At 39.7% G+C, this 23,564-nt stretch overlaps 3 protein-coding genes across 4 annotated transcripts; 1 reads left to right on the top strand and 2 right to left on the bottom strand.

Moving 5' to 3' along the window:
- The first annotated feature begins 251 nt into the window (after positions 1-251).
- On the top strand, positions 252-7,137 carry farsa (phenylalanyl-tRNA synthetase subunit alpha). Its single transcript, XM_074695814.1, has 13 exons — positions 252-468; positions 693-830; positions 1,141-1,239; positions 1,331-1,449; positions 3,070-3,162; positions 4,118-4,246; positions 4,333-4,448; positions 4,977-5,061; positions 5,136-5,235; positions 5,328-5,496; positions 5,682-5,759; positions 6,078-6,192; positions 6,747-7,137. The coding sequence occupies exons 1-13, from the start codon at positions 322-324 to the stop codon at positions 6,850-6,852; spliced, it is 1,494 nt and encodes a 497-aa protein (XP_074551915.1). The 5' UTR covers positions 252-321; the 3' UTR covers positions 6,853-7,137.
- A 4,827-nt stretch (positions 7,138-11,964) lies between these two features.
- Positions 11,965-17,279, bottom strand: LOC141810234 (glutaryl-CoA dehydrogenase, mitochondrial-like). Its single transcript, XM_074697646.1, has 12 exons — positions 17,156-17,279; positions 16,489-16,604; positions 16,204-16,236; positions 15,978-16,118; positions 15,687-15,749; positions 15,182-15,352; positions 14,883-15,012; positions 13,646-13,862; positions 13,422-13,525; positions 13,217-13,342; positions 12,786-12,946; positions 11,965-12,676 (listed from the first exon to the last, which is right to left on the bottom strand). The coding sequence occupies exons 2-12, from the start codon at positions 16,589-16,591 to the stop codon at positions 12,603-12,605; spliced, it is 1,323 nt and encodes a 440-aa protein (XP_074553747.1). The 5' UTR covers positions 16,592-16,604; positions 17,156-17,279; the 3' UTR covers positions 11,965-12,602.
- Positions 17,280-18,733: 1,454 nt separating this feature from the next.
- Positions 18,734-23,458, bottom strand: LOC141809697 (glutaryl-CoA dehydrogenase, mitochondrial-like). Of its 2 annotated transcripts, none has more exons than XM_074696847.1 (12): positions 23,390-23,458; positions 22,523-22,632; positions 22,183-22,215; positions 21,967-22,107; positions 21,651-21,713; positions 21,119-21,289; positions 20,820-20,949; positions 19,786-20,002; positions 19,560-19,663; positions 19,353-19,478; positions 18,926-19,086; positions 18,734-18,825 (listed from the first exon to the last, which is right to left on the bottom strand). In XM_074696847.1, the coding sequence occupies exons 2-12, from the start codon at positions 22,617-22,619 to the stop codon at positions 18,752-18,754; spliced, it is 1,317 nt and encodes a 438-aa protein (XP_074552948.1). In that variant the 5' UTR covers positions 22,620-22,632; positions 23,390-23,458; the 3' UTR covers positions 18,734-18,751. The 2 variants fall into 2 exon arrangements, with proteins under 2 accessions (XP_074552948.1, XP_074552947.1); XM_074696846.1 differs by lacking the exon at positions 23,390-23,458 and adding an exon at positions 22,782-22,893.
- Between the last annotated feature and the right edge of the window lie 106 nt (positions 23,459-23,564).

Here is a 23,564-nt window from a genome sequence, read left to right as displayed (position 1 = left end):
TATTATTATTATTATTATTATTATTATTATTATTATTATTATTATTATTATTATTATTATTATTATTATTATTATCATCATCATTATTATTGTTGTTGTTGTTGTTGTTGTTGTTGTTGTTGTTGTTGTTATGATTAGTAGTAGTAGAAGTAGTTCTAACCAAAGGGGAGTATCACAGATTGGATGTTCTGAGCGACACTCCTTACCACTGGGTGTCAATTCGTTGTTTGCCATTTGCCAAAGTACCACAAAGAAAAAGAAGCAGAAGAAGAAGAAAACAACGTCACGTCCGGTCTCCCCAGAGCCTCGCACTGCTCCAGCATGGCTGACACCGGTGTGGTGGAGACGCTCTTACGGCGTATCGAGAAGGTGGACGATGGCGTGGACAGCCTGGAAGTGGCGAACAGCCTCGCGGTGGACCACCAGGTCATCGTGGGAGCCGTGAAGAGTCTTCAAGCTCTTGGCGACGTGAGTTTTCTGGCCATAAGGTCCAGCGGAAGTTAGCTAGTAACCGTCAAACTGAGTGGATTTAGTTTGACTGATGCAATAGGAGCGTCGGGTTTAAAGGGCTGAGATGACAGTTTAGCAGTTTCAACACTGACAGCTCATTGAGTCTCTTTTAAATAAATCGACTCCTTTGATGTATTAGTAAAACGACTGAACTGTTGTTGTTGTTGTTTTGTGATGCTCAGATCATCTCAGCCGAGTTGCGCTCATCCAAGCACTGGGAGGTGACGGAGGAGGGCAAGGAGATTGCCGAGCAGGGAAGCCATGAATCCCGGGTGTTTGGCTCCATCCCACTGGAGGGTTTGGCTCAGAGTGAACTTATGGTGAGTGTTTACAGGTGGACAGGAAACCTGCTCGTGTCAAACAAACAAATAAACATACATGTGCTCACATCTTCACTAGCATCGTTCACCTTTTTTCCTTTGAATGTAATGGAATTGTGGATGTAATAGACAACAATTAAAAAAGATTTTCAAATCATTCATGAAATGACTGAAGAAGTTCCTACTTGTCATTCAATTAATATAATTTTGAGTTTTTTGAAGTACCAGTGTTATTGCAAAAGGGACAAACTGGAATGATTGTAGATTTTTTTGTCAACATTGTTGCATCTCTCTGTCCCTCCTTGAGTAGAAGCTGTCCTTTGGGAAGATTGGCTTCAGCAAGGCCATGTCCAACAAGTGGATCAAAGTGGACAAGACGCACGAGGGCGGCCCAAGGATATTCAAGGCTGTATGTATACAACAAGCCTTGATACTGGTCTGTTTCGATCTGCGAATGCCTATCTAAGTTGAAGTATGTGTGTTTGTGTGTTGGTCCCCAGGTGGAGAACATTGAAGACCAGGTGAGAGAAAAGCTTCTCCTGGTGCAGAAAGGCAGCAGCTCTGAGCTGGAGGAGAAGGACAAAAATGAGCTGAAGAAGAGAAAGCTGCTGTCTGAAGTGTAAGCCCCACATTTGCTGGTTGTTTACCCTGGTCTACCAGTAGATGGCAGTAAAGGGTTTGTGGAACTCGCTTTTCCTGCTGTCTTCATGTATTTAAGAAGCATTATAGAAGTGTTGTGAATTATAAATGTGTTTTTTTAATCAGTGCTGTAGCTAATCACCAAGATTTTTATAATATGTTGTCATTTAGGTTAGAAAAAGATTGAGAAAATAGGGTTTAACCCCAAAAACAAAGGGTGGTTGGTAAATACAAATTCCTGAGAGTTCCTTTCTTGTCTCCTTTTGTGCAACATGAAGAATTAAAACTTCTCCCGAATTGGCTATTTATACATGGGGAGGAATGATTATGACATAACACTGACATAAGACTAAAAAGAGCTTTAAACTTTAAATTACAGTTTGAATATCAGTATGAAAAACATGGATAATGTTCTAAGTATTTGATGATTGAAAAAGTCTAGGGACTTAAAGGGATAGTTCAGTTTTTTTGAAGTGGGGTTGTATGAGCTCTATGTGACCACTAAGGACATTAGATACAGTAGAAAGTTGTCTCCTCTCCCTGAGTAAGACACAAACTTTAATCGATGGTGACGAGGAAATAGACGCTAACAGGGACAGACGGTACCAAATTCAAAGGCTATTTTCTCTGCCTACAAGAACTAAAATCAAAAAGTAATACCACAGTTTAAGAGTACGATACATAAAATATTTTTTAAGTGCATTAAGTCTTCGGAAATATAAACATTTATCTGGACCTAACTAACTCATGTGTCCTTACGGGCAGCGCTAGTGCGCTCCGTCCCCCCTCCTCCTTTCAGCTGTAGGGAATGTAAACAAGCTATGCTTCGGGCGCCGGTTTTAGCCTCGTGTAAGTTTGATCAAGTATCGTAATTCTTTTGTTTGTACTCTAAGGATTGTGAGGCAGCGTAGGAAATTCAAAATGAGTGACTATGACAGCGACGATGAAGTTTCATCCACTTTGGAACCAAAAGGATACCTGCATGAACCAAGTAGTGATGATGATCCTTCTACTCTTTACAAGAAAATCCACCATCACTCTTGTTTCCCAGCAACCTGCAATTATGTATTTGTCTGGACTCGACAGGTGAATGAGGCTCATTAAACCAAACAAGTTTTTTTTTTTCTAAATTTCCATATTAGATTTAAACTCCTGCTAGGTTTCAGTTTTTGCTGTGCAACCATGATGCGAAAGTAGTCTGAAGTCCTAAATTTAATGTGCACATGGTTTGGTACATGTGTGTCATTGGCGATGGCGTAACAACGTGTACTCTGGATTGATACCAGAGGTCAGATATTTCCTTAATCCTCTTATTCAGAAAACAGTCTCTCATGAACTAGGGGGCTCAGACGATTCAAGCTGATCCAACTCACATCCCTCTCCTAAGATAATATCAAGGGGTGCTGACCATGGAGCGTAAAACACATGGCTGTGAAGAGGCAGTGCTCCTAAGTATCACATGCTCTGCAATGTGTGAAACCCATCCCAAAGACAGACACACCTGAGGCATTACAGAACAGCAAAATTGACAGCAGTGGTCATATGAGTGGATAAGAATACAAAACAAAACCTCTGTATAATTATTTGTCTCTGTGTTCAGGACAGTGAAGTCATACTGGATCTCTAAAGGCAACTCCTTCAGCACCACCGTTACCAAACAGGAGGCAGAGCTCACACCTGAGATGATCGCAAAGTGAGTAAAGCTGCTACTTCACCAACATATACAAAAGACGTGTCGTGTCTGCCCTCACCTGTCCATCAGTGACGGTGTGAAGGACTTCAGAATGAAGACACAGAAAAAACTCAGCCCACAAAGGGGACAAGCCCAAAGAGGGGGGCTTAGTCCTAAAGGCAGGGCAGGACAAATGTATAGAGATGCAATAAGTGATTAACAAACCAATGTGGTGATTGAAAAGATTCATTAAAAACTGTGTGCAGGCCTCTTAAAGCTGAGGTGAGAAGATGCTTTTGAATTGTGTCTCTATATCCTTTGTTGTTGGAGGTTAGCTTTCCACTGTGAACACATCAAACCAACAACTGCATGTAGCAACTGCTATGTACAAAACAACAATATTCTCCAGGTTGACTTTCCTTATATCCAGCTGTATACTTCTTGTGAGTGAAATATATCATGAAAAAAATAATTCAAAGAAACCGTCACTGGACAAACTGAAGTAACTGTGCCATAAAACAATTCTCCCAAGTATTCTACTAGAGACCAGAGATCATTAAGTACTAGAAACAAGGCAAAACTCTTAGCTCAGATTTGCATGAAATTATATCATAGAGAGGATTTAGCTAAAAGCAGATTACAAATGTTCCTTGTCCCAAAATGGAAATTGATCTAGATTAACAGTGCTTAAATGAAGCTTGAAGAATATTATCTTTTGTTACAGGGTTGCAGATAATCCTGTGACTGTAAAAGAAGTGAAGTTGCTTTGTTAGGTAACTGCTATCTAATTTATACATAACTTTGGGTAATACAGGGTTTAGTCCCAGAGGCACATTTACATGAATCAAAGCAGTTGAATCTAGTACAGTTACATAAAGTTAAGAGTTGTTGTTTTGCGTACAGCTGTTTTGCCACGGGTCAATCAGACGTAGAATCATCCTCCTTTAAAGCCATGTGTCATTTTGTTGTTTTTCAGTGGCAGCTGGAAAGAGAAAACATTCAAACCTTACAACTTTGAAGCCTTAGGCGTGGCCCCTGACTGTGGACACCTGCACCCACTGATGAAGGTGCGAACACAGTTCAGGCAGATCTTTCTGGAGATGGGGTGAGTTGGAAAAAAAGATGTTGCCCTCTCTTTTTTTCTCACAAATACACACACTCAAAGTGAACAGAAAATCTTTTTTTGTGTAGCTTTACAGAAATGCCAACCAACAACTTCATAGAAAGCTCTTTCTGGAACTTCGACTCACTGTTCCAGCCCCAGCAGCACCCAGCCAGAGACCAGCATGACACCTTCTTCCTGTCTGGTGTGTTGAACATCCCCTCTTTTTGCTATATTATATAGCTTCTACATACCTTAATGTTTGCTCTTTCATAGCTTATGTAGCCTATGCAGCTCCTGAATGCAGTTTAGCTGTCTAATCATTCATGAAATGCAGTACATTGTAGTGAAGTCTCTTTGCTGTAAAATTTGTCACCCTGGTCTGACATTGGTCAACTGTAGTTGTTGCTATAGCAGAGTTAGGTAGATTGTTGTAACCAGCAATTTAAAAATACAACCAAAACTTCAAAACATGGCTACTAATAAGGTGGAGTAGCAAAGGATTAGATATCTGATAAAATATTGTTATCATGGGAAATTCGTCATACCCCTTGGTTTCATGTGAGGTCCCAGTTTGTCTTCGTTTCCAGGGTTGTCTAGCCCTTCCTCTTGATCTTACGGAGAATTGCAAACCAAGGGCTGAGGGGTAAAACAAGAGCTAAGGTGTGGAATTGGCATGGCCCTTAGCCTCATCCAGTTGTTATGAATTGTTAATTCTGAGTGACTCTTTCAGACCCAGCACTCGCCCATGAGTTCCCACAGGACTACCTGGAGAGAGTGAAGAAGGTCCACTCAGAGGGAGGCTTTGGCTCACAAGGGTGAGACATGTCTGCTCAGTGAGTAACATGACGTCAGGTTACATCAGTGTCATTAATACCCTGCTGCCTCTTAGGTATAAGTATGACTGGAAGATAGAGGAGGCTCAGAAGAACATCCTCCGCACTCACACCACAGCTGTCAGTGCACGCATGTTGTACAAACTTGCACAACAGGTAAACTGGACACACAAATGTGTAGCTTCTGGTAGGTTTCATCCCTTCTCAAGCATTTATCTCTGAAAAAAAGTTTTGCAACTATCCACCAGGAGAAGTTCACGCCCGTCAAGTATTTCTCCATCGACCGCGTGTTCAGGAATGAAACCCTAGATGCCACACATTTAGCTGAGTTCCACCAGATTGAAGGTGTGGTAGCTGACTATGGGCTCACGTTGGGGGACCTGATGGGCATCCTTCATCAGTTCTTCACCAAGTTAGGTAAGAAAGTTTGATCCAACCTGATGTTTTCTCCAACATTCCTAAGAAATAAGTGTTGATGCTCATTCATGCAAAACCATTTATTTATACCTGTATAAAATACAATAACCAAAAGGGTAGACCCAGAAAGCGACATTTTCTCCAAGTTTTCTGTGTTTTTCAAGTCTGTCTCGTTTGTCTTCTAGGAATTACCAAACTTCGCTTCAAACCAGCTTATAACCCATACACAGAGCCCAGTATGGAAGTGTTCAGCTACCATGAAGGTAAAACTTCTCTCGATGATTCATTTCTATAGACATCCTTGCAGTTTATCTGTGTACCCATATCCTTTCATCATATTTTCTGCACGTGAGCTTCTCGACACATTATCAGATGAAATCAAAAGGATTGGATGCTTTCATTTAATTTCATTATCTGACCTTTTGATGACTATATCAAGTAAAAGAAATCGCTACAAAAACGTCATTATCCTGATTGAGAGATGCCTGGCTCACTGAGTCGATAACACCCCTCAAAAATTCTTTTTTTGTAAAGACAGCTCTTCAGTTTCCTCTATTGATTGTTTCTTTCTCTTCACACAGGACTCAAAAAGTGGGTGGAAGTGGGAAACTCAGGGGTCTTCAGACCAGAGATGCTCCTGCCCATGGGTCTACCTGAGGACGTGTCTGTAATCGCCTGGGGACTGTCCCTGGAAAGGTAAAGGCATGATGAATGCTCACAGAGAATACAGGACTCTGCCTGGCTGTTAAAAGTACACCTTATTAATAATCTCTCAGTCTTTCCATTTGAGGATTAGAGATATGTGATCCAGTTTGTCTGTGCACGTCATCAGTTCTCTGACCTACATTTGAGATATTTGATGTAGGGTAAGGATTATTCCCTTTTATAATTTATGATCTATCAGCTTACTTACTTTTTACTAAATAAATATGAGTTAGTAAGCTTTGGAATCATAAGTCATTGAGGGCAGCATTGTACATATTTACCACCCAACAGAAGCTTATCTGTCAACCACAGCTATTTGTGGAGAGTCCCTTTAATATAATAAAGTTATGCTCAAGTTTACAACAGTAAAAACTTCGAGAGCACAGGAGGACTCTTTAATCTCCTGTGAGTAATCCTCCCTCTTTAAGCCACCCTCTCTTGTTTTTCCTACGACCTGTCAGACCTGGAATTAGACTCATGGCAAACACTTTGGCCTCTGGCTGCTACAACTGTTGCTTACTTGGCCTTCTGCTCTCCCTGCACAGGCCCACAATGATTAAGTACGGCATCAATAACATCAGAGAACTGGTCGGACACAAGGTGAACCTACAGATGGTCTACGACAGTCCCATATGTCGACTCGAGTCCTGAGGCTCACCCCTATTGCTTTTATTATGATGATTTTGGATGGACCCACTTAACCTCACTGCAAGAGCCTTCCAACCTTGTTCCACTTGGACTGGGAGCGACAGGTCACTTTTCTCTCAGGACATGAGGGGAAAAAAAGGGGCAGCCTTTGTACCAACTTAACACTGTGCAAAGTGTCAGCGCAAGTCCTGACTTTTGACATCATGTTGCCTCAGTGACACAGAGAAAATGACCCCTTTGTACAGGAAAAATGATTCTTTTGAAGGTAAATAAACCAGTTTTTCCAAATACCAGGACTGTGTGAATTGTGTCCCAGTTTTTGTCGCAGATTAAAGGTTCTGTCAACCCAAAAAAACAAAAATAAGCTGTTTGGGATTTTGTTTTTAAATCTTCAAACTTGTATACTTAGTCCTGTTAAGAACTGTGTCTGTGCTCAGGATTCAAGTCTTAGCTCCAGATGGAATCACTCACTGCTCTTTGAAAGAGGTAGGAGCTCAAAAGTGAAACGTTCTGTTAGAAATTTAAAGATCTCACATTAATTACTTATCAAGACACTAAATAACTCATAAAAGTTAGTTGAAGTTTTGAATCTCCGAAGCTTGTTTTGTTTATCTTACAGACTTAAGTTCAAAGACAGTTCAGTGCTTCAATTAACTCACTAAGCCCTTGTTGTGCGGACTTGACAGGTGACTGGTGAGGGAGGAGTTTGAGTAAAATAAGTGTTTTATGCAAAATAAAAACAATTTCCGGCCATCTTTTCACTTCTTTCCACAGCAGGTTGGTTCTGTCCAGCTTTACAGCATTCTTTATGCTAATCCTGAGCTTCAAACATGTAAACATGCTAAATGAGATGCTATGCTGTAACAGTCTGTATGATTTATTAGGTATGAGATGGGGTCTATAAGCTGGAGCTGCTGTGAAATGGTATTAGCAGCTAGTTAGCTCACTCCCCCAGCATGCTGTAAAGCAAATACTTGTGTGCTATAAGCTTCACTGATAGGCTCAGCAAACCAGACATGGAAATCCATGAGTACGTGTGACACCTGTGAGAGAGGTTGCAGGATTAAGCCATGTTGTGTTCATGCTGAATTGCTGGAACTCCGTTAAGTCGTCCTCTTTAACTAATCCCTCAGTGACTTGAAATAACGTTATACTGGAGTGTGCCAGGCAGCCATCTGGTTGCCTTTTACAGGCTGGATGCAACCTTGTTGTTGTGGTTATGTTGGAACCTCAATAAAGGTTCTGATCTTTTGATCTTCACCACAGAGCACAAGATACACAATGAAAGTGTTAACATCTGTGTCGCAAATAAAACAAAATACTAGTACTACCACTCCTGTAATGTTCTTACTGAGAAAACTTTTATTTCATCAACAAAAAAATCCGACGTGTAGCATGTACTAAACTGAATCAAACAGCTTCTTTCTGAAGCTCAGGCACACAGAGACAGTAACTTCTCCAGTAATGCATTTTGTCCTTGTATTCCCTCCCTTGACTTATCTGTTGAAAATAATATCTGAGGCCACAATCTTCAGTTCTGTCACTTAAGTTTAAGAAATGATGGAAAGTGTTGGAGTCAAGGACACGGTGAAGGACTTTAAAGAGTTACTGTACAGCTCTTGGCAAAGAAGAAGAATGTGGGGCGTTGTTTCTACATATTGCATATGGCAATGTTCTTTTATCATCCAGGTCAGACACACTGAAGTCACTTCATGTGTCAGAGGGGTCTGGAGGACCACACACTTGGTTAATGTATCGTCTTTGTATGAAAAAAAAAAAAAGTCAGATCTCTCTGGGGGCGTGGATGTCTTTAGCCAGTCCTGGGCTGTTAGAGAACGTCATAGAGGCGTGACTTGCTGGGCTCTGTGTGTGTGGGAAGAAAGAAGGAATGTATGGCATTGCTGCGAGAAGCAACGGGCTTAACTGGGGGCTCTCTTCATCAGGGGGCAGAGGGATGACCACATCGTCCTGGTCCCACACGTGAAAGGCATTGTGGGGAAATGGATGTGATGGAGGAGGGTAGCTGGCAGTCAGTCCCTTTGGGTCTTGGTCCTTGTTCTCTTCATCCCCAATTGGACCCAAGACGCAATCTAAACAGGAATACACGAGAAATGGCTTTAAAACCACAAGGTGTTGGTGGTCATCTGAAAGACAATTTCTTCAACAATGAACCCCATCAAGCCTTTATTTATTTATTTATGGGATTAAGAGTGCGTGAATAAGCTAAACCTTGAAACATCTTAGCTTAGAGTTATGAGTCCTTTGTAGAAATAGTTAAGTAGTGATGATGAATGAGTGGTGGAATAACTCAATAATTTAAATAGTAAGATGAATATTTCTGAATATTTCTATATCAAATGCTGAAACTGTATTATTTGGAAGAATTTCTAAAAAGCTGAAGAGCAAGGGCTCAAAGTATCAAAAACGAAGAACATTTTTAGCTCACACTTGTGGGTTAGTACACAAATTTAAACATCGGTGGCTGAAGCAATAAATGTTGGGCATATATTCTTGGATTCTACAAATCGGGTAAAATAGTCTCTTTAGAGTGATCGTCAGTGATGACTTGGTATAAAGTGCCCATCAGTACAAACAGTTCACTGCCAGCATAGTTTTGGGGTTAAGGATATTGTCAAAGGACACTTTGGAATGTGGACAGTAGGACCTGGGATTGAACCCCCAACCTTCAACCATCTAGTAGTGACAGATGCACAGTTAAAACAAAACCAAAACAAAGAAACATTTCAGTATATAAATACTTGGGTAGAAATAATAATTGTTGAGATATTTAACCATCTTAAAAGCAGTTCTGTGAAAGATAGATTGTTTATATTCACCTAAATGTGGAGTTGTAAACAATGTTTTGTTTTAGTCAACTTAAAATGTGCCTTTTGTATCCATTCAAACAACTGGTCTCTATCCATTTGGCAAACAGGGTTAGGCCTACTCTGTGGGGCAACGTTTTACTCACTATCACTGGTGATAAGTCAAAGGGCTTAAAGGGTCTGGACTGAGTCATTAGAATGGCTGGCTACCTCACACTCTCATCGCACAGTTAGATACACACCACATTTATCTCATTTACAAACACTGAATTAAAGGGAATAAAAGTAAAACCCAGGCAGCTCATCATTGCATAACATTACTGACAACAAGAAGTCTTACCTGCTATGTCAATGGCCAGATCCTTGATGAGATGTCCTACAATTGCATAGGCAACTCCAACTACTACCAGGCCAGCCATGAGCAGATACACCACTGCCTTTGGTAAAGCAATAAGATCCTTTGGTTGAGGCTTGAATTGCTTGTAAAGAGGTTCATCGATGGCAAAAGAATACGGATTAATTTGGGATTCAAATGAGGAGTTGAAGCCTGTGAAATTATAGCCATTCATGGTGAGGGACTTTTTACTCCAACTGAAGATTTCTGCGTCACTATTGCCTTGCTCCTCACTTCAAACTGGACTCTTTTCTAGGAATGAGACAGATATTCTGGCCATATTCATTTCTGCAGAGAAAGCAAAAAAGGGATATGAATGAGGGATATTCATTGAGAGATAATTAAAAAGTTTGCATAAAACTTGTGAATAATACTTACTGTTGCAATCAATTCCATAGGCTGAGCAGCTGCAGGGTTAAGGTTCCAGTGTAAGGTGAGGTGAGATCTCTGCCTCTGTCCTTGGTGCTGAATGACGCGCATCCCCCGCGCGCCGCGGCTATATCCACACAGTCTGCGTCGCGTCAGAGCTGGGGGCGGGGCGTCCACGTAAAAAAGTTATTTTCCCAACTTTTAATACCGCGAAAGAGAGCTCATAGTATAAAGCTTCATGTCTCAAATTGAACTGCTAACTGTTAACTGGCAAAGAACAATACCTTACGAATCAGGACAGAGCTCTTATCTGTGCGCTAAAAAAGGACTGAACAGACCTGCAACTATCACCGTCCTTAATTCCTCCAAGGTACCGAGAAGTCGTCTAACTGGAAATCAATCATTGACGCTCTCTCTCATGGCTAAGGAGTTCACTGAGATAATCCGAGACGAGTCAAGTTTCCTAAATGCAGGGGATAGTGTCTGAGCTGTGGATGAAGGGGAAAGGTTAACAGAAACACTCAATATCACCACAGTAATACAACACCAGGCTTGAACACCATCACATGAAATATGTTAAGGTTAAAGTGACAGACTGCCCCTATGTATCAGACACAATAGTCTTAAAGGTGCACAAGGTTAAAATAGGTTATAACCTTTTAAGGCTCTGAGATGAACTTATCTTGTTTTGTTTCAATGGATTAAAGGTACTACAGGACTTTTTCTAGAAACCAGACAAAATGTTTACACTTTCAGGGTGCTCAATTTGCACAACCATCTGATGACAAGATGTAAATCTAAGCTTATATTACAGCTTCTATTGTCGATTTTCTGTTTATTGGTAAAATTCTAAGTTGATCAAAACAATAAACAACTGGTACTGAATATCATGTCATCTTATTATCTCTCTCTTTTTTTCCCCCCATGTTTAATGGATTTTTCTGTTTTTCTGTCTTGGGGATTGGCTGTTTCAAACCAGAGATGACTTGTCTCAGCATACTTGTAAAGACAGAACGCTCTGAGCCTGAAAAGCCCCAGGGACAAGCTCTTAGCTAGTGTGATTCCTGAGGATAGCCCTGAGCACACAGTTATGTAATTTTAGGATGATGTAGAGTCACACAGTTTAAATCAAGCTGGTATTCCCTGGCTATGTGTGGTGTATAGGAATCATATCAACACAGTCAAATGTTTCACATATGAAATGTTTCACTGACAATCATCTGGCTTTTGAAAGTGCATATATTTTTAGTTTTTTTGGATTATAAATTATATAAACCTTTTGTTCCAGCCTCCTGTTTCCATCCCACAAAGACTCATGAGTAACATCAGCTTTTGTGCTATTAACAGACACTAAAGCCTTTCCCTGCCATTCCCCTCTATTGATCTCATAATAACAAAGGAATAGCAAGGGTCAAACTGATCCAGTGAGAGAGGGATTATCAGGAATGTTGTCACCCAAACAGCACATGACAGCTGAAAGAGAAGAACTTGGGTTATAACACTGCAGATAAAAGAGGGATAAAACACTTGGAATATTAAAATAACTTTTATTTAACCTTTGATCAACATTGTTGACCTCACAAACCATGCAAAGTAAAAACATCTTATGAGAGTCTGATCCAGTAAAGTGCTGTTAGTGATAACCATAGTAACACAACAAAATATATTGACTGTGTCATCCATGTCAGAGAGTACTCGTTATACAATGACAACACTGGCGTAATTGGATCAAATTAAAACATCTGAGGGAAATTAAAAATGAGAAGTGGCCATTAATGCTTTGATTTTTTACAATCTCTGCACACTGCATACAGACATAACAAGCAGCAAATCTGGATCTTGACCCCATTCAGAAAAGATAACCTCTCTCTACAGTAGTGTCCTTAAGTCAATACAATGAATTTTGTTTTATTGTAAACCAGGGATGCAGTGTCATGAAATAGGAGTAGAAAAATAGCCCTATTGAAGTTGAAAAATCGACTTACATATTAACTATATTTCACGACAGTCCACACATCTTGTTTTTGAAGATCTATAAAGCTGCTTGAAAATAATTTCACTTTATAGTTGAGGATTTGTGACTATAACCAACTGCAGAGTTGATGAATATGTTGCATTCCTAATAGCAGCTTTCTGTTGTTTTGGAGCAGAGGTTTAAAGATGCTTTATTTGCCCACAGTGAAGGACTGCAAGCCTGTGATGGCTCTGCCGAGGATCAAGGCATGGATATCATGAGTGCCTGCAAAAGGAGAAAACATACATTACACAGAATGACCCATAAACTTTCATGTTAATCTTAAACTACAGCCAATTTCAACCCCCAAAACCAACTCCTTCCTCTTTCTTACCTTCATATGTGTTGACAGCCTCCAGGTTCATGACATGTCTGATGATGTGGTACTCATCTGAAATGCCGTTTCCTCCCAGCATGTCTCTGGCCTGCCTGGCAATATCGAGGGCTTTACCACAGCTGTTCCTTTTCAGCAGGGAAATCATTTCTGGGGATGCTCTGTTAGGAAATTGACACATTTTCAGCATTAGTTTCAGTATGCCAAGTGCTACTTTAGCACTACAGAACTATGGAATTGACAAACCACTTACATCATCAAAAATATTTGTCTGTGTTGATGTATGGAACAGTCAAAAGTTTTGAACGCTACAGAATTCAGCCTTGTTGCACCAAAGGGGGGGGGGGGGGATTAAACTATGTCTTGGCTAAGGTGATGTGATCTGATTTACAGTCTTTTGAACCAAACAATTGGAAAATAATTGTCTTTACTTCTTCTGATCAATGAGTCTTCCCAGCTGCAGACAGGACTGAAGGCCAATGGTGATCTCTGTTAGCATGTCAGCCATCTTCTTCTGCATCAGCTGATTTCTTGCCAGTGGCACACCAAATTGGATTCTGGTGTAGAAAGATGAGGATGGGTTGAATCATAAAACAAAAAGTAACAACAACACATAGGGCTGAACTTTTGTCTAACCTGTCAAGTGTGTACTGTCGAGCTGCGTGGAAGCAGAACTCTGCTGCACCAAGTGCCCCCCAAGCAATGCCATAACGTGCGTTGTTCAGACAGCCAAAGGGACCCTTAAACCAAGCAAAAAACAGTAAGAAGAGAAATGACTGCACTTTAAAAGATCTCTGAGCTCAGCTAAATAACCCCTCAAAGAACAACATTAACAGCTGTCACAGTTTCAATGCACTCACCCCCAGCCCTGTGGCTTTGGGCAGCAGGTTCTCTTCAGGGACCTCCACCTCGTCCATAAGGATCATGCCGGTGGCAGAAGCTCTGAGAGAGAATTTTCCCTCGATCTTTGGTGTTGAGAAACCTTTCATACCACGTTCCAAGATAAAGCCTCTGATTTTCCCGTCATCACATTTAGCCCAGACTACGGCAATATCTGCCTCTGGAGAGTTTGTGATCCTGAAAGCAGAAGCAGAGGGAGAAAAAGGGAGTTATATTTATATATATATATACTAGTCCCACATGTTCTATTTAAAAAGGTACTATACCTGGTCATTAAATGTGCTGTGGAACCCATACTCACAGAAAAAACTGTATGAGATCTGTTTAACTTAAACCCAAGACGATGCAAATAGTCTGTAACATTGCAAATTATATTGCCTTAGGCAGGTAACTTAAGTAGAATACAGATTCTTAATTGTAAAAATTCATATACAATAGAATTTGTAAACATTTTAATTCATTAAATGTCGCCCAAATAAACTCTACATATTGTAAAAAATACTTAGCATAGCTTTTTACAAATAAAGAGCTCCACCATGTGGACAACTTATGTCATTACAGAGCCATGAGACACAACAAAAGCCTACTTTAACTAGTAAACATTACATGGACATTTTATTAACATATCACAAAACCTTGAATAAAAAGGGCCAAAAAAATGTTGTTTTTAAAAGAATGCTTTTTGTAGACAATTCTTTAAGGAAAATAAAAAGTAAATTTATTCAACATTTACCATGCCATTAATGTGGTTACAAACATGCTGGTTCTTGATTAAACCTTAAATTGCATTGCCAATCTTCCTTATTTTCCATAGTACTCTGTTTTCATTTGGCTCTTTAACACCGTCTTGAAATAAGCCTCCTGGGCTAAAAATAACCTTGGCTCATGCATGCATTTAAAATAGTCAGATTTTCAATCCTGTATTCCCTTGTTGGAGGTTCATATTACAAAAACAAAGTGATCAGAGTCAAGGACGCATTAAAAAAGACACACAGTGTCATTAAGTTACAGAACTGTAGGTTTTTCCCAAGAAAATTTACATTCTGCATTTGGTTCTATCAGATTCCTCTCTTAGTCATATTTGAGCCTCCTCATAATAGAGAAATCTGATGCACTGTTTATCCTGTGATAGCATGCATTGGTTGAGGCATATCTCCAGAAACATGTGTTCATATTCTGTAAGTATGTGCTTCTCACCAGGTCTTTGAGCCAGTGAGAGAGTATGTGCGGCTGGATGGATTGTATTTAGCTCTGGTTTCCATGCTGCTAGGGTCGCTGCCATGATTTGGTTCTGTCAGGCCAAAGCAACCCAGGATCTCTCCTCGAGCTGAAAGAGACAGCCAGGGGAAACAACAGTTAGCCCAGTTGCTTAATATTTCAATTGCTGACAAATTAATAATGAGAAACCACACAATATTTTTTTATCTATTGATGATAAAGTGAAAAACACTGGTTGATTGGTTAAATTAAATGGCTAGCTCAAAATGTGTCCTTACCCAGCTTTGGGAGGTACCTCTCTTTCTGCTCCTCAGTGCCGTAGGCGTTAATGGGGTGCATGACCAGTGACGACTGTACACTCATAACTGAGCGATAGCCACTGTCCACTCTCTCTACTTCTCTGGCAATTAATCCATAGGCCACATAGCTTGTCCCAGCACAGCCATAACCTTTGTTACAAGGACAAGAGAACTTAGCTCAGTGTCAGTGTAGTTTTAAAGTCACATGTAAAGCAATTTGAGATTCAAAGTTAGGGAAAAATACTTCGCCAACACTAGAAAATCTAACAGATCTGTCAAAAACAAACACTGTCTGGTCATGGCCAAAGTCCAAATCAGCCAGTCACTTATTTAAGAGAAGTGTAGTCGATTTGCACTTAAGTGCAAAGGCTTTATTGTAACAGTAAAATGCAACAGTAACCTTGAAAGTTGTACGTTTTGTATATGTCATCAAAAAAAATTAAAGGAAAGGTTGCCTCTGTTTTAACAATGTGCTTGTTGTCACCTTTAATGGTAGGGCCAAGGACACCCATCTCTCCCATTTCTGAAACAATTTCTCTGTGGAACACTGGGAAAATACAGAAAAGGCTGTCAGATAAGGTTAAGTAAGGGATGTATATTTTTATACAATCAATTAACAATTACAGTATATGAGATACAGTGTATTGCAAAGAAATCACTTGGCACACAACTGTCAGCTAGATGACATTGAAAGCATCACCTCGGCTGTAAGTTTTACTTACAAAAAAGGAACTCAAATTTTAAGACTCTAGAGAAAAAATAGCTTTAGACTGACCTTCATTCCTGTTTGCCAGAAGAATACGAGGCATAAGTTTCTCTTGGCAGTAGGTACGGAAGGAGTCTCTGATCATGATCTCATCTTCTGTCAACTGGCCTTCAAGGTCCAAAGCATCAAGCCAGTTGAACTGGGCCTTGGCTAAAAGATATTAATAAGAAAAGAAAACTTCAAAACTGTGATAACGATGATTAACAGTGATTTTTTTTTTTTTTAAAGCACCTACGTGCTTTGGACTTCTGCTCAGTCTTCTCTGCATCTGTGGACAAATGACAAAGATAAATATTTATGGCTTTACGAGACATTTTAGTATTTATTTGTTAATCACATCAAAAAGGAGACTTTATGAGTGCCAGAAGTTTAACACTAATATTTCTGTAAGAATAGTTTAAAAGTCTCCCTGTGGTAGGTGTGACCAAAGACAACACTAAAAATATTAAATGTTTCAACTGCTTGGACACCTGGTAAACTTTTTTATAAAGAGGGGTTGTTATGGTGCAATCACACCTACCCCATCTGGCAGCTGCTGCAGTTCCCTGTGCTCTGGAAGCTGAGATGATAGCACATCTCTGGGGGTTCACCAGGAGACGGCACAAAGCGCTTCTTAATGCCATGATGGAGATACACCTAGAAAAAGAGCATCACTTTTCACACACACAAGTCACATTTGTTATACATAGAGCTAACAATGAAATTAACGGCCAACAGGGTGACAGTTTTCTAGCTGGAGTGCTGTTTATGCTGAATGAAGCTAGTCTCAGACACATGAATTTATAACGCACTAATAAGTTTAGTATGTGTATAACATATGTCACGTTCTGCGTCATTAGCAAACTGTCGAGAAACGCACTTACTGTTTAGTGTAATTTATTTATGTTAGGACGGTTTTATTCTAATGGGACAGTATCAAACTATCAACTATACCGTCTACTATAAATACCAATTACACAGTACAGTGTCGAGGCATCAACAACAGACTGTATAATTGGTACGTAGCCAAGCAAAGCTAGCTTAGCCTATGTTAAGTAATCCTGTTGTAGTAGCAAGCTAAAAGCTAAAGTGTTTAATGTTAGCTCTTTCAGACTGGAAAAAAACGGCAAAATGGTATTACATGAACGATCCGGTTTAAGAAATAATGTTTACACCGATGACATATGTATATGTATAATTTTATTTACCTGTGTAACGAGACAACAGCCTTCGACCTGGTCTGATCTCTGCCTCAAGTTGACAGCGAAGCAACTCGGCAACACTGAGCGTGAAACTACAATATGACGTCATGACGTACAGCAAATCAAGCTGGGGGTGTTTTCTGTGGCTTCTTTGTCTTCTTTGGGGTTTGGCGGTTGGCAAACAACATATTGGTGCATTTACGCCATCTAGTGGTATACAGTGTGGATACCATGGTGGATACACAAATAGATAAAAGTAGTTTTTAAAAATAGAAAATGTTTTTATCTATCTATCTATGTTTTTTTAAACATGTTGCCTATGGGGCAAAAAAAAAAACACACTTATGTCAAGACCTGTAAAATGTAAAATTTCTGTAACATGAATTAAAAAAGTGCTTTTACTCCTTTTAAGTATCAGGTAAGCTGCTTTCTTCCTAAGTCATATTTCTAACTATGTCAAACCACGCTACTTTTTCCTCTGTCCTACAAAATCTTTACTGTGTTTGGCTGTTGTGTATTCTGTACTGTTTAATACTGTATTGCCAATTCTTTGCTAAACTGATGTTTTTTTCCTGTTTAATTTTATGCACCTCATTTTACCAACTTTTTTTATCCTATAAAGCCACAGTATGTTTTTCTGCTCTATAAAGTACAAGTTAAAGCAACTAGGGCTGCCATCGTCTCATTGGTTTATTACACTTGTCTGATAAGGACACGTTCTCACTTACTTAAAATTCATTCAAAATTTAGATAACTAGTGCATTTGTATTTTCTACTAAGACAGTTTCCAACACTTGTAACTCCTGTCCTCTCTCAGAGATTGGTTCAGCCCTTGTTGATGAACATGCCCCATGTCCTAATTGATCAGCACTCTCTCTTAAAAGATAACCTCCCCTTAAACAATAGCAAAGCAATCAAGAGTTTGGAGCAGATTTTCCCCCTAAGAGTTGAAGCTGACCAAGTATTATGGCTGCAATTCCAATGTCATCATGTAGTAATGAAAACAGCCTGCTTTGTAGTTGTTTACATTTCAAATACCCTCCTTACCAAAATGTGTGATTGTGTTCTGTTTTTGCTTGGTGACATTTGAAGATGATGTGACTTGACATGTACAGTCTTTTGTTTGTCTTTAAGAGTAAGTGTATTTTTTAGGAGCAAGAACAAATTAATTCAAATACAATAATAGATGTTTTTGAAACAAGTTAACAACAAAATCTTTTCTTTTAGGTCCATTTTTTCTGCACACCTGAAATAGTCTATTATGAAACAGACAGTCGTTCAAAAAACCCATGAAATGGTGTTTTTTTTTTGCAAAATTTTCTTGCTGTTGACAAGGGGAAGTAAATGCCAACACACAGCACTTTTCTTATATGATTTTAAAGAGTGCTTTCTTCGCCTTCTGTGTACACACCATTTTCTTGAACCACTCTGCCTGATTGCCTTCCATTACCAGCCTTTAACCAAAGTTAGTGCAAAAAAAAAACGTAGATAACTAATCATTTTCCAAAAAAAATTAATACAGTTAGAAAGGATAAAGTTGATTGGTTGAAAGCCTTAGAACAAAATCTCAGCCAATATGGATCAGTTTGAATGAATGATGATTTATTTGCCCACAGTAAAAGCCTCCAGGCCTGTGATGGCTCTGCCGAGGATCAGGGCATGGATATCATGTGTACCTGCAAAAGGAGAAAACGTATATTACAAAGAATGACCCATGAGCCTGCATGTGTTTCAACACCCCCCCCCCCCAACAACCAACTCCTTTTTCCTCCTTACCTTCATATGTGTTAACACACTCCAGGTTCATGACATGTCTGATGATGTGGTACTCATCTGAAATGCCGTTTCCTCCCAGCATGTCTCTGGCCTGCCTGGCAATGTCGAGGGCTTTACCACAGCTGTTCCTTTTCAGCAGGGAAATCATCCCCCAGGATGCTCTGTTAACAAATTGACAGATTTTCAGAATTAGTTTCAATATGCTAAGTGCCACTTCAGCACAAACAGAGCTACGGAATTGCCACTCCACTGTCACATCATCAAAAATATTTGTCTGTGTAGATGTATGGAATAGTTACAGGTTTTGAAGGCTACAGAGTTCAGCCTTGATACACTAAAGGGAAAAAGTTACAACGTATGCCAGCTGAGGTGATGTGATCTGATTTACAGTCTTTTACACAAAGAAATAAAAAATAATTGTTTTCACTTCTTCTGATCAATGAGTCTTCCCAGCTGCAGACAGGACTGAAGGCCAATGGTGATCTCTGTTAGCATGTCAGCCATCTTCTTCTGCATCAGCTGATTTCTTGCCAGTGGCACACCGAACTGGATTCTGGTGTAGAAAGATGAGGATGGGTTGAATCATAAAACAAAAAGTAGGTAAACAACACATAGGGCTGAACTTTTGTCTAACCTGTCAAGTGTGTACTGTCGAGCTGCGTGGAAGCAGAACTCTGCTGCACCAAGTGCCCCCCAAGAAATGCCATAACGTGCATTGTTCAGACAGCCAAAAGGACCCTTAAACCAAGCAGAAAAAGTGAGAAGACAAATGACTGCACTTTAAAATAAGATCTCTGAGCTCAGCTAAATAACCCCTCAAAGAACAACATTAACAGCTGTCACACTTTCAATGCACTCACCCCCAACCCTGTGGCTTTGGGCAGCAGGTTCTCTTCAGGGACCTCCACCTCGTCCATGAGGATCATGCCAGTGGTGGAGGCTCTGAGGGAGAATTTTCCCTCGATCTTTGGTGTTGAGAAACCTTTCATACCACGTTCCAAGATAAAGCCTCTGACTTTCCCATCATCACATTTCGCCCAGACTACGGCAATATCTGCCACTGGAGAGTTAGTGACCCTAAAGGGGGAATTGCAGATACATTTATTTATATATGGTACCATATATTTTATTTAAAGAGGTGCTATAACTTATCTGTAAACTGTGGGGCAAGACCTTAAATTACAGTCTTTATGAAATGTTTTAGATCTGTTTGACTTAAACCTGCAATCAGGGGCGGATCCAGACTATAGACAGGTGTAGGAAAAGCGGGGCACAACAAATAAATTAGGGGGGCAATCTAAAACCAACAAAAACCAAGTCAAGCACCTTCTCTACATGTAGAACAATAAATGCTTAAAATTACTCCTAAAATATAGAGTGAAATGTGACACTGTATTTTTTCCGGAATAGCATGCATTGGCCTAGGCCATAGACATATAATAAATAGACATTGTCCGTGATTTCACCCGTCTGTTTCTGAAACAGAGCAAATCCTCAACAGGGGCCATTTTGGAAAAGAGGAGGGCTTTGAATCTTCACACTAACAGCCATAGGGTGCCCACCTGTTGATTAGCTGAACTGTTCCCCTGATTGCACTCATCATTTTACTATCCTCTGAACTGCAAAGTTAGAAAAATGGCATCCCCTGTAGATGAATTACCTCTTTGGAAGACATTGTTTGTTCCGGGCTATGAACATGTTTAGTTCTATTGTAAAAATTGCTTTTTTTTGGCCTGGTATGTATGTGGTTCCTATGCCAACCTTAAGCAATCACATGGCAAACTGCAGATTTGAGAACTTTCACATTGCCTTATATTTGCAGACCCGGGGCTGCCGCTTGGTTGAGGCATATCTCCAGAAACATGTTCATATTCTGTAAGTTTGTGCTTCTCACCAGTGCTTTGAGCCAGTGAGAGAGTATGTGCGACTAGATGGATTGTATTTGGCTCTAGTTTCCATGCCGCTGAGGTCGCTGCCATGATTTGGTTCTGTCAGGCCAAAGCAACCCAGGATCTCTCCTCGAGCTGGAAGAGACATCCAGAGGAAACAACAGATAGCTCAGTTGCTCATTATTTCTACTGTTGACGAATTAGTAATGTGTGACCACATGATATTTATTTATCTATTCATGATAAAGTGAAAAACACTGGTTGATTGGTTAAATGAAATGGCTTGCTCAAAATGTGTCCTTACCCAGCTTTGGGAGGTACTTCTCTTTCTGCTCCTCAGTGCCGTAGGCGTTAATGGGGTGCATGACCAGTGATGACTGTACACTCATAACTGAGCGATAGCCACTGTCCACTCTCTCTACTTCTCTGGCAATTAAACCATAGGCCACATAGCTTGTCCCAGCACAGCCATAACCTTTGTTACAAGGACAAGAGAACTTAGCTTAGTGTCAGTGTCGTTTTAAAGTCACATGTAAAGCAATTTGAGATTCAAAGTTAGGGGGAAAAAAGCTCAGCCAAAACTAGAAAATCTAACAGCTCTGTCAAAAATAATGTCAATTAGTCCTGGTTATGGCCAAAGTTCAATGCAGCCAGTCACTTATAAGAAATAAGTGTACTTGTTTAATCCAAAGTACAGAGACTTTCTTGTAACAGTAAAATGCAAAAGTAACATTGAAAGTGGTTATATGAGTTAATTTAGACCATCAAATTAAAAAAAAACTCAAGGAAAGGTTACCTCTGTAGCACTAAGTGAAAAACATTGTGCTTGTTGTCACCTTTAATGGTAGGGCCAAGGACACCCATCTCTCCCATTTCTGAAACAATTTCTCTGTGGAACACTGGGAAAATACAGGAAAGGCTGTCAGATACGGTTACATGATGGGTCATATACTCCTTAACCTTAAATCAATATACAACTACAGTATGTGAGATACAGTGTATTACAACATTGCATGGCACACAACTGTCTGCTAGATAACATTGAAAAACACAAACCACGCCTGTTAATTTTTAATTCATAGACACCAAGGGGACTTATCGCTTCAATAAAAAAGAAAAAAACAAGAGATAAAAATGGGTTTAGACTCTGACCTTCATTCCTGTTTGCCAGAAGAATACGGGGCATAAGTTTCTCTTGGCAGTAGGTGCGGAGGGAGTCTCTGATCATGATCTCGTCCTTTGTCAACTGGCCTTCAAGGTCCAAAGCATCAAGCCAGTTGAACTCAATCTTGGCTGCAAGGGATTGAATTTAATAGCCGGATAACATTGATAAATTGTTGAATAGATTTTGAAATAAGGTGCACCTACGTGCTTTGGACTTCTGCTCATTCCTCTCTGCACCTGTGGATAATATGAAAAAGAAAAATAATAATGGCTTAACAAGACATTTTAGAATTGATTTATTTATAAATAACTAATAGGAAATAAAAAGGTAGGTAGGTGATTAGTAGAAGTAAAAAACTTGTTTGGGAAGAAAATAAAAAAAGAGAATGGGAAACTCACAATTAAAACATAAAATGTCATTAAAAAAAAGTCCCCATGTAGTAGGTGTGATTGCCAACAACACTGAAACTATGATAAGTTTAACTGCTTGAGCAACTTGTAAACTTTTTCCTTAAGGGAGTTGTAACGGTATAATAACACTTACCCAATCTGGAAGCAGTTCCCTGAGCTCTGGAAGCTGAGATGATAGCACATCTCTGGGGGTTAACCAGGAGACGACACAAAGCGCTTCTTAATGCCATGATGGAGATATACCTAGAAAGGAAAATCATTTTAATTTTTGCATTTTTCTCTAAAAGATACTTATTGTATTTTTTAATCTTTAAAAGTACAAAGTGGCCCACTATAGACAGTCATAGTTGCCAAAATCATTATTATATCTTAGTATAAATCTTTTTTGTTACCTGTGTTAATTGGACCACTGCCTTCGCCCTGGAACGAACTCTGCCTCAGGTTGACTACAGTCAATGGTGTTACTGATTTGCTTCGCAGCTAATCAGTAACCATTGACTGTATAATCAACTATAAGCGCGAAACTACAACCTGACGTCATGACGTACAGCAAATCAAGCTCGGGATGTCTTCATTGGGATTCATTGGCGGTTGGTGGACAACGTATTGGTGCATTTCCGCCAAGTGTATTGAATGTCGACCGGAATAACTGCAGTATCCAAATTTTTCAGTAAACAAAATCATTAAAAATAATAGCAGAACCTTACTATTATATAGAGTCAGAGCTCTGTTCTTAAATTTTTGCATAATCCACACGCACTTTTACTTCTCTCAAGTTTTAAGCTGCTCTCTTTATAAGTCATACTTCTGACAAAGTAAAATCACGTAATTGTTTCCTCCAGCCCGCAAAATTTGCCACTCATGGTTTGTGTTTGGCTATTGTGTATAATACATGGTACTACCAACTTTTTTTTTTTTTTTTTTAACCACGGTATAGTTCATGTTGCCATTGTCTCACTGATTTATTGCACTTTTCTCTGATGATAACATGTTCACTCACCTACGTAAAGTTCATTGGGGCGCATTTGTATTTTCTGGTAAGGGGGCACATGCTTGTTAATCAATTAACGCTTCAAGAAATGTGTGCAGTCCCCAATAGTTATAACTCCCGCCCCCTCTCAGGGATTGGCTCAGCCCACGTTCGTCAACAGGCCTCGCGCCCTGATTGGTCAGCA

This window comes from Halichoeres trimaculatus, unplaced genomic scaffold, assembly GCF_033239565.1.
Source record: "Halichoeres trimaculatus isolate MK-OKI-2021-1 unplaced genomic scaffold, fHalTri1.1 fHalTri1_scaffold_20, whole genome shotgun sequence".
In the NCBI taxonomy this organism is placed as follows: Eukaryota; Metazoa; Chordata; class Actinopteri; order Labriformes; family Labridae; genus Halichoeres; species Halichoeres trimaculatus.
The sequence above is the reverse complement of the archived record's forward strand: the minus strand, read 5'-3'. Positions and strand labels throughout refer to the sequence as shown.